The sequence below is a fragment of the Oncorhynchus kisutch genome, linkage group LG27, assembly GCF_002021735.2.
Source record: "Oncorhynchus kisutch isolate 150728-3 linkage group LG27, Okis_V2, whole genome shotgun sequence".
Classification (NCBI taxonomy): Eukaryota; Metazoa; Chordata; class Actinopteri; order Salmoniformes; family Salmonidae; genus Oncorhynchus; species Oncorhynchus kisutch.
The window spans coordinates 41,462,498-41,472,909 of record NC_034200.2 but is presented as its reverse complement, the minus strand read 5'-3'; the positions used below and the strand labels follow the sequence as shown (position 1 = coordinate 41,472,909).

The following is a 10,412-nucleotide window of genomic DNA, read 5'->3' as shown; positions in this document are numbered from 1 at the left end:
TCTCTCTGTCTCTTTCTCTTTCTGTCTCTCTCTCTCTCTTTCTCTCTCTCGGTCTCTTTCTCTTTCTCTTTCTGTCTCTCTCTTTCTCTCTCTCTCTTTCTCCCTCTCTCTCTCTTCTCCTTCTCTCTTCCATGTCAGGTCAGATCTGGACACTGAAGTAAAACAGATGGTCTTGAAACTCTTCCCTCTTGCCCTCAGCAAGAGCACACACACACACACACACACACACACACACACACACACACACACACACACCACACACACACACACACACACACACACACACACACACACACACACACACACACACACACACACACACACACACACCACACACACACTAGAGTGAGAGAGAGAGAGCAAGAGAGAGAGTTATTTCATTAAACATTGGCTAACATATATATACAAAGGAAGGAGAGGTAGGCGTTGCCATCTGTTTTTCATAGTGTACTTAGACTGAATGTGTGATATTGACATAACATGATTGCACTGTGTAGACCGATGTTACACCAGGTGTAACGTATTTACTAAGACATACATTACATTATTTACTAGTAAGGCTTTCAAAACAAAACTACAATCAAGCACAAGTTGATTTTTCCCTCTTCCAGATGTTTGCCATAAGGTCCCTTAGACACTGGGATAGGCTGACACCAATCACCACTAAAACTAAATAAGACGTCACAACATCAAGCTACAGATGTCGGTCTATACGAATAGTGGGTTCTTAGGTAGATATGCATGGGCGTTGGACCCTTCTGCAATCTAGATCATAGCATAGTTACTGCGTGAAATGTACTTCTTCTGAAGAGGAAGGCGGCGCGTACCCGTAAACTAAACTCTTCTTCTTCCTCCCTCCTCGTTGCGAGGCGTTCCATGTGCTGGTGCTCTGCTGCGCGCTCCCGGTGTTGGCTCGGGGGTTTTAACTGACTAACGGAAATTAGAACATTGATGAGCTCCGGTTTCATCCATCTTCTGAATTTCAGTTCGGAGGTTCGGGTTGGAGACGGTTGGGAGTGTTTTGGGTTTGAAAGTCTAGTTTTAACCGAATAAAGGCATGGAGGCTCATGGAGTTCTCTCTCTGCTGGTGCGTTGCGCTGTGCGCTGGGGCGCGCTCGCACAGCAGACCGACAGACCCAAGTTCTGGGGTGAGTTATAAAGTGGGTTATGAATAGAAACGGATTATTGTCCCGGTTGTCCAGGTATTGTATGTCTATGTATGACTATGTAATTAATACGGACTAAAACACAGGCTGTGGGATGAGAAACAAGTTAGAAACAAGGAGAACGAACGAGAGAGCGAAATCGGGATGGTTTCTGGCGCGTCTCTGCGTCTTGGCCAGAGTTGCGTTGGAAAGTTTAAAAAAACAGCCGTAGGAGCTACAGAGATGCTTAGTAAAATAGACAATGTTTAAATATATATTAGGCCGTGCCTAAACTAGCAAATTTTGAGCTGGTTTGGTCGATGGTCCTACTGTGTATGTAGTTAGGCTACAGCCTATCTAGCTCTCACAGCTGCATATTATGCTTAGAGTGGGATATTAAAATGTTACCCACAGCCTAACTTACCACTTAGGGGAGTGAAAACNTCTGGACACTGAAGTAAAACAGATGTCTTGAAACTCTTCCCTCTGCCCTCAGCAAGAGCAACACACACACACACACACACACACACACACACACACCACACACACACAACACACACACACACAACACACACACACACACACCACACACACACACACACACACACCACACACACCACACACACACACCACACACTAGAGTGAGAGAGAGAGAGCAAGAGAGAGAGTTATTTCATTAAACATTGGCTAACATATATATACAAAGGAAGGAGAGTAGCGTTTGCCATCTGTTTTTCATAGTGTACTTAGAACTGAATGTGTGATATTGACATAACATGATTGCACTGTGTAGACCGATGTTACACCAGGTGTAACGTATTTACTAAGACATACATTACATTATTTACTAGTAAGGCTGTCAAAACAAAACTACAATCAAGCACAAGTTGATTTCCCTCTTCCAGATGTTGCCATAAGGTCCCTTAGACCACTGGGATAGGCTGACACAATCACCACTAAAACTAAATAAAGGACGTCACAACATCAAGCTACAGATGTCGGTCTATACGAATAGTGTGTTTCTTATGTAGATATGCATGGGCGTTGGACCCTTCTGCAATCTAGATCATAGCATCGTTACTGGCGTGAAATGTACTTTCTCTGAAGAGGAAGGCGCGTAAACTCCTCTTCTTCCTCCCTACCTCTTTGCGAGGCGTTCCATGTTGCTGGTGCTCTGCTGCGCGCTCCCGTGTTGGCTCGGGGTTTTAAACTGACTAACGGAATTAGAACATTGACTGAGCTCCGGTTTCATCCATCTTCTGAAGTTCAGTTCGGAGGTTCGGGTTGGAGACGGTTGGGAGTGTTTTGGGTTTGAAAGTCTAGTTTTAACCGAATAAAGGCATGGAGGCTCATGAGTTCTCTCTCTGCTGTGCGTTGCGCTGTGCGCTGGGGCGCTCGCACAGCAGACAGACAGACCCAAGTTCTGGGGTGAGTTTATAAGTTTGTTTCTAGATAAGAAACGGATTTTTGTTCCCGGTTGTCCAGGTATGTATGTCTATGTATGCTATGTAATTAATACGGAACTAAACAAGCTCTGTGGGATGAGAAACAAGTTAGAAACCACGGAGAACGAACGAGAGAGCGAAAATCGGGATGGTTTCTGGCGCGTCTCTGCGTCTTGGCCAGATGTTGCGTTGGAAGTTTAACAAACAGCCTGTAGGAGCTACAGAGAGCTTAGTAAATAGACAATGTTTAAATCATATATTAGGCCGTGCCTAAACTAGCAGAATTTCTGAGCTGGTTTGGTCGATGGTCCTACTGTATGTAGTTAGGCTACAGCCTATCTAGCTCTCACAGCTGCATATTATGCTTAGAGTGGGATAATTAAAATGTTACCCACAGCCTAACTTACCACTTAGGGGAGTGAAACTGACCAATCAATCACTCAATCTGTGTAAATTGCTGGGATTTGAATTTAAATCCTATGCAGGATGCAGAATCATAATATTTCTGAGGTTGTTGATTGAATTGAGGCCTTAGTCTAAACAAATTGTAGTTGAAATATTACTTTTATTTTGTTATTCGGAGTTGTACAATTTAGTACAATTGCTGCAACAGTTTTGTGCTTTACATTTTTCTTTTACCCTTTTAGTGTGATTTTATGACCAGCTTCATTACATTGGTGGCAGCAGTGGGATATAGGCTTAACGCAATAAACTATAGTATATATTATAGCAATCTCTCTCTCTCTCTCTCTCTCTCTCTCTCTCTCTCTCTCTCTCTCTCTCTCTCTCTCTCTCTCCCCCTCTCTCTCTCTCTCTCTCTCTCTCCCCCTCTCTCTCCTCTCTCTCTCTCTCTCTCTCTCTCTCTCTCTCTCTCTCTCTCTCTCTCTCTCTCTCTCTCTCTCCCCCTCTCTCTCTCTCTCTCTCTCTCTCTCTCTCTCTCTCTCTCTCTCTCTCTCTCTCTCTCTCTCTCTCTCTCTCTCTCTCTCTCTCTCTCTCTCTCTCTCTCTCTCTCTATATATATATAGATATAGGCCTGCTTAACTCAATACTTGGCAACCAGCTAGTTGCCAGTGTAACGGATGTGAAACGGCTAGCTAGTTAGCGGCGGTGCACGCTAAATAGCATTTGTGACGATGCTACAGTAAAGTGACGATGCTTCGAGGGTGACTGTTGGCGTGTGCAGAGGGTCCCGTGTTCGAGCCCAGGGCGGGGCGGGGCGAGGGGACGGACGGAAAGTCTATACTGTTACACCAGCTGAGCCGGATCACTCTCATTTTCCCCAACCAGTCCTGAGATTCGAACCGGCAACCCAGCTCTCTAACTTCGAGACTACCGCCATTGAGTAACAAATGTTATTGTGTGATTGTGTGTATATGAATAATTTAATTCCAAAATGCTAAAAACACATTTTCAGAAATGTTGGTAAATGAGCTTTTACTGATTATAGAAATTCTGAAAGAGATTGGTAAGTTTTTTCACTATCTAATCATGGACAATAATCATGTTTAAAAAAAAAGGTATATATCTGCCTCACCCACATAAACCAATACTAATCTGCCCTCACCCACATAAACAATACTAATCTGCCTCACCCACATAAACAATACTAATCTGCCTCACCCCACATAAACAATACTAATCTGCCTCACCCACATAAACAATACTAATCTGCCTCACCCACATAAACAATACTAATCTGCCTCACCCACATAAACAATACTAATCTGCCTCACCCACATAAACAATACTAATCTGCCTCACCCACATAAACAATACTAATCTGCCTCACCCACATAAACAATACTAATCTGCCTCACCCACATAAACAATACTAATCTGCCTCACCCACATAAACAATACTATAGTTTCCTATAGTATAAATACTTTACTTTTAAAATAGTTCAACAACTGTCATGTTTTTTTAGGACTGTATTGTTTCCATATATTACTGTAGTACACTATAGTATTTCCAGTTTACTGTAGAATACCTACTGTAGTATTAATATACTTAAACTATAGTATATATTATAGTATTTACTGTAGTGTTTTTGCAGACTGCAGTATACTGTAGTATTTACTGTAGTATTTACTGTAGTATTTACTGTAGTATTTACTGTAGTGTTGTTGCAGACTGCAGTATACTGTGGTATTTACTGTAGTATTTACTGTAGTATTTACTGTAGTATTTACTGTAGTGTTGTTGCAGACTGCAGTATACTGTAGTATTTACTGTAGTGTTGTTGCAGACTGCAGTATACTGTAGTATTTACTGTAGTGTTGTTGCAGACTGCAGTATACTGTAGTATTTACTGTAGTGTTTTTGCAGACTGCAGTATACTGTAGTATTTACTGTAGTGTTATTGCAGACTGCAGTATACTGTAGTATTTACTGTAGTATTTACTGTAGTGTTGTTGCAGACTGCAGTATACTGCAGTATTTACTGTAGTGTTGTTGCAGACTGCAGTATACTGTAGTATTTACTGTAGTGTTTTTGCAGACTGCAGTATACTGTAGTATTTACTGTAGTGTTTCCTGTAGTATTTACTGTAGTATTTACTGTAGTGTTGTTGCAGACTGCAGTATACTGTAGTATTTACTGTAGTGTTGTTGCAGACTGCAGTATACTGTAGTATTTACTCTAGTATTTACTGTAGTGTTTCCTGTAGTATTTACTGTAGTATTTACTCTAGTATTTACTGTAGTGTTTACTGTAGTGTTTCCTGTAGTATTTACTCTAGTATTTACTCTAGTATTTACTCTAGTATTTACTGTAGTGTTTCCTGTAGTATTTACTGTAGTGTTTACTGTAGTGTTTACTGCTCTTTTCTATTTCCTGATGGGAACACAATTATGGTCTACACTTTTAGAAAAAAAGTTGCTCTCTAGAACCTCAAAGGGTTCTTCGGCTGTCCCCATAGGAGAATCAAATCAAATCAAATCAGATTTATTTATATAGCCCTTCGTACATCAGCTGATATCTCAAAGTGCTGTACAGAAACCCAGCCTAAAACCCCAAACAGCAAGCAATGCAGGTGGAGAAGCACGGTGGCTAGGAAAACTCCGGAGCAGCAGCACGGTCAGGTGGACTGGGGACAGCAAGGAGTCATCATGTCAGGTAGTCCTGGGGCATGGTCCTAGGGCTCAGGTCCTCCGAGAGAGAGAGAGAGAAAGAGAGAATTAGAGAACGCACACTTAGATTCACACAGGACACCGAATAGGACAGGAGAGGTACTCCAGGTATAACAAACTGACCCTAGCCCCCCGACACATTAACTACTGCAGCATAAATACTGGAAGCTGAGACAGGAGGGGTCAGGAGACACTGTGGCCCCATCCGAGGACACCCCCAGACAGGGCCAAACAGGAAGGATATAACCCCACCCACTTTGCCAAAGCACAGCCCCCACACCACTAGAGGGATATATTCAACCACCAACTTACCATCCTGAGACAAGGCTGAGTATAGCCCACAAAGATCTCCGCCATGGCACAACCCAAGGGGGGGCGCCAACCCAGACAGGATGACCACATCAGTGAATCAACCCACTCAGGTGACGCACCCCTTCCAGGGACGGCATGAGAGAGCCCCAGTAAGCCAGTGACTCAGCCCCTGTAATAGGGTTAGAGGCAGAGAATCCCTGTGGGAAGAGGGGAACCTTGCCAGGCAGAGACAGCAAGGGCGGTTTGTTGCTCCAGAGCCTTTCCGTTCACCTTCCCACTCCTGGGCCAGACTACACTCAATCATATGACCCACTGAAGAGATAAGTCTTCAGTAAGGACTTAAAGGTTGAGACCGAGTTTGCGTCTCCGACATGGGGTAGGCAGACCGTTCCATAAAAATGGAGCTCTATAGGAGAAAGCCCTGCCTCCAGCTGTTTGCTTAGAAATTCTAGGGACAATTAGGAGGCCTGCGTCTTGTGACCGTAGCGTACGAGAACCCTTTGAAGAACCCCTTTTGGTTCCAGGTAGATCCCATTTGAGTTCTATATAGAACTCTTTACATAGAGGGTTCTACATGGACTCCAAAAGGGTTCCACCTGGAAAAGAAAGTTATCCTATGGGGACAGCTGAAGAACCCTTTTTTCTAAGAGTGTATACTTGGCATGTAGGTTTATCACTTATGGACAGCACAAATTGGGATATTGGGGAGGGGAATGGGCAGGGTATAAGCAACAAACGAAAAAATCACCCTTATTTATGAATTAAATCATGTAGTATTACTATACTTAAAAAAACTATTGTATTTGGGGACTGAAGTGTTTCTGTGGACATTACTGTATTTATTACAGTATTTTTTGTGGATAATACTGTACTATAGTGTAGTATTAACTATAGTGTTCTACAGCATACTACACAATTATATAGTAAGTACTACACATGATTGAGGGGTACTCCAGTGTGTAGTATAGTATTCTACACTTTTCTACAGTTTACTACATAATTCTATCGTAAGTACTGTAGTATTCTATAGCAAACATTTGTTTGGTTTTATGTTTACACAGTCCAAAGTAACAAATATCTACATGTTTAATAAAGAACTGTACAAATGATACATGTGGGACATAAATATTAAACATTACAAATATTTCAATACAGTAACATGAGATCTGTGTGTAAAACATTTCCATTTGACATTTGAGTCATTTAGCAGATGTCACATCCAGGAAGTGAATGAATCTTCAGGTAGCTAAATGAGACAACCTCATATCACAGTCAAATATACAGAATACAAACATTCCATTGCAGCTAATCAATGGATATAAAGCGCTTTGAAAACAATATTATAACATTTTCATACATCAGAATGTATCTTGTTGTACTATAGTGGTGGCCATTTGCAGTTATCCTTGATCTGTCCTGGGGTCAGTTACTTCTCATCAGAATGTATCTTGTTGTACTATTTGCAGTTATCCTTGATCTGTCCTGGGGTCAGTTACTTCTCATATAGAATGTCTTGTACTATAGTGGTGGCCATTTGCAGTTATCCTTGATCTGTCCTGGGGTCAGTTACTTCTCATCAGAATGTATCTTGTTGTACTATAGTGGTGGACATTTGCAGTTATCCTTGATCTGTCCTGGGGTCAGTTACTTCTCATCGGAATGTATCTTGTTGTACTATAGTGGTGGCCATTTGCAGTTATCCTTGATCTGTCCTGGGGTCAGTTACTTCTCATATAGAATGTCTTGTACTATAGTGGTGGCCATTTGCAGTTATCCTTGATCTGTCCTGGGGTCAGTTACTTCTCATCAGAATGTATCTTGTTGTACTATAGTGGTGGACATTTGCAGTTATCCTTGATCTGTCCTGGGGTCAGTTACTTGGGCCGCAGAAAGGGGAGGGGTCAAGCTTGTCTTCATAGGTAAACATATCTTTTAAACCATTTTAAGGGATGATTGAGGGGGAACAAATTATCTCTTGGCTCCACAATGTCTGTGTGCCAGTCAGTGTGTCTCTGTGATCTTGTCCAGGAGGGGTGTATTTGATATATGCCTGTTCATGAGGATTTGTTTTATGGTCCTGAGAGCGAGATGAGAACATAGTTAAGGAGACAAAGCTGAACGATAATTTATAGCCAATGCTGTCTGGCTATAAAGGATCTCAGTTGCAATGTGTAAGGGACTCTCAGAGAATTAATTTATAGACACTGAATTGATCTGAGAGTCACAGGGTTGTGATGGAGCTCATATAATTAAAGATGGACTTTATGATAACTCTGACTTGTGTGGTGGTTTGGTCTCATGATTTGGTCAATACAGGAAATTTCCACTACATTTCTAAAATCTATTAATAAAAAATCTGAAAACAGTAATATTTTATACACACATGAAGGGTGTAAAATAAGCAATCATTTCTGATGAAAAAACACAAATGTGAAAAACTGGTGGGTATAGCATTGTGTAAATAACCTCTCCATATTTTTATTTATTGTACCTTTATTTAACTAGGCAAGTCAGTTAAAGAACAAATTCTTATTTTCAATGACGGCCTAGGAACAGTGGGTTAACTGCCTGTTCAGGGGCAGAACGACAGATTTGTACCTTGTCAGCTCAGGGATTTGAACTAGCTCTAACCACTAGGCTACCCTGCCGCCCCATATACAGGTGTCAGGTGTTTGTTTCTGTTGAAGATATTTCCTATGTTTATGTTTACTTCGGTGTGTGTTCAGAGTGTCCGGTGGACCTGTTCTTTGTGCTGGACACGTCTGAGAGTGTTGCTCTGAGGGCCAAACCTCCCAACTTCTACATCGACCAGATCAAGAGCTTTACTGAACGCTTCATCATGGAGCTCAAAGAAATGTAAGATACACACACACACACACACACACACACACACACAGACACACACACACACACACACACACACAAAATAACTATCTGAAAGCCACGCCCCTAATAGGCTGGATTAATAGGCTGGATTAACCTATGGATTAGATTTAAAAAGACCCAGCTGCTGGGTCAATCCAGCATGAAAATGAATAAATTAATCCATGTTTGGGTAATAAAATCAATATGTTGGATTATTCACAAAACCCAACCCTGAAGGCTTCTTTGGCTGTCCCCATAAGAGAACCTTTTGAATAACGATATTTTGGTTGCAACTATAACGATTCTGGTTCCAAAGTAGGACCCTTTAGGGTTACATGTAGCTCCCTTTCTACAGAGGGTTCTACATGGAACCCAAAAGAGTTTTACCTGGAACCCAAAATAGCATTTACTATGGGGACAGCATTTACTATGGGGACAGCATTTACTATGGGGACAGCATTTACTATGGGGACAGCTTTTACTATGGGGACAGCATTTACTATGGGGACAGCATTTACTATGGGGACAGCATTTACTATGGGGACAGCATTTACTATGGGGACAGCATTTTGAACCTTTTTTTCTAAGATTATAGGTCCTGTTATAGGTAGGTCCTGATATAGGTAGGTCCTTTAGGTCCTGTTATAGGTAGGTCCTGTTATAGGTAGGTCCTTTAGGTCCTGTTATAGGTAGGTCCTTTAGGTCCTGTTATAGGTAGGTCTTGTAGGTCTTGTTATAGGTAGGTCCTGTTAGAGGTAAGTCCCGTAGGTCCTGTTATAGGTAGGTCCTTTAGGTCCTGTTAGAGGTAAGTCCCGTAGGTCCTGTTATAGGCAGGTCCTTTAGGTCCTGTTATAGGTAGGTCCTATAGGTCCTGTTATAGTTAGGTCCTGTAGGTCCTGTTATAGGTAGGTCCTGTAGGTCCTGTTTGAGACTTATTGTAATGGTAAAAGTAATTTACCTGTAGTTACATTGTTTTGTGTGATTTGACATATCTATTTCTCTCTCTGTCTAATGTCCTTGTTGCTAGGCGCCAGCCATGTGACCGCTCCTTGACGTGGAACTCCGGAGCGCTGCACTACTCTGATGAGATCATCTTAGTGCGCCAGCTGAGTGACATTGCCACCGAGCGACAGGCGCTCATCAGTGACATCAAAGGCATCAGCTACATCGGCAAGGGAACACACACTGACTGTGCCATCAAGAGAGGCATCGCTGAGCTGCTCATAGGGTAACACAGACACACACACATATATTGTTAGAAATGCTCATGTCCTCCTCCCGGGTGGCGTAGTGGTCTAAGGCACTGCGTCGCACTGCGTGTGCTGGCTGCTTCCACCAGGGATTCTGGGTGGAGGCCAGGCTCTGTCGCAGCCTGCCGCGACCGGGAGGCCCATGTGGCGGCACACAATTGGCCCAGCGTCGTCTGGGTTAGGGAGGGTTTGGCCAGCAGGGATATCCTTGTCTCATCGCGCAGTAGCGACTCCTGTGGCAGGCTGGGCGTAGTGCACGCTAACC

General features: G+C 42.6%; 1 protein-coding gene across 1 annotated transcript in view; it reads left to right on the top strand.

Annotated features, from left to right (window-relative positions):
* The first annotated feature begins 961 nt into the window (after positions 1 to 961).
* The window catches only part of col6a1 (collagen, type VI, alpha 1), a 62,527-nt gene continuing 53,076 nt past the window's right edge, over positions 962 to 10,412 (top strand). The window contains exons 1-3 of the mRNA XM_031806764.1: positions 962 to 1,148; positions 8,759 to 8,888; positions 9,925 to 10,125. Of these exons, the coding sequence (XP_031662624.1) occupies positions 1,058 to 1,148; positions 8,759 to 8,888; positions 9,925 to 10,125 (422 nt within the window). The 5' untranslated portion in view covers positions 962 to 1,057. The remainder of the gene's footprint in view (positions 1,149 to 8,758; positions 8,889 to 9,924; positions 10,126 to 10,412) is intronic.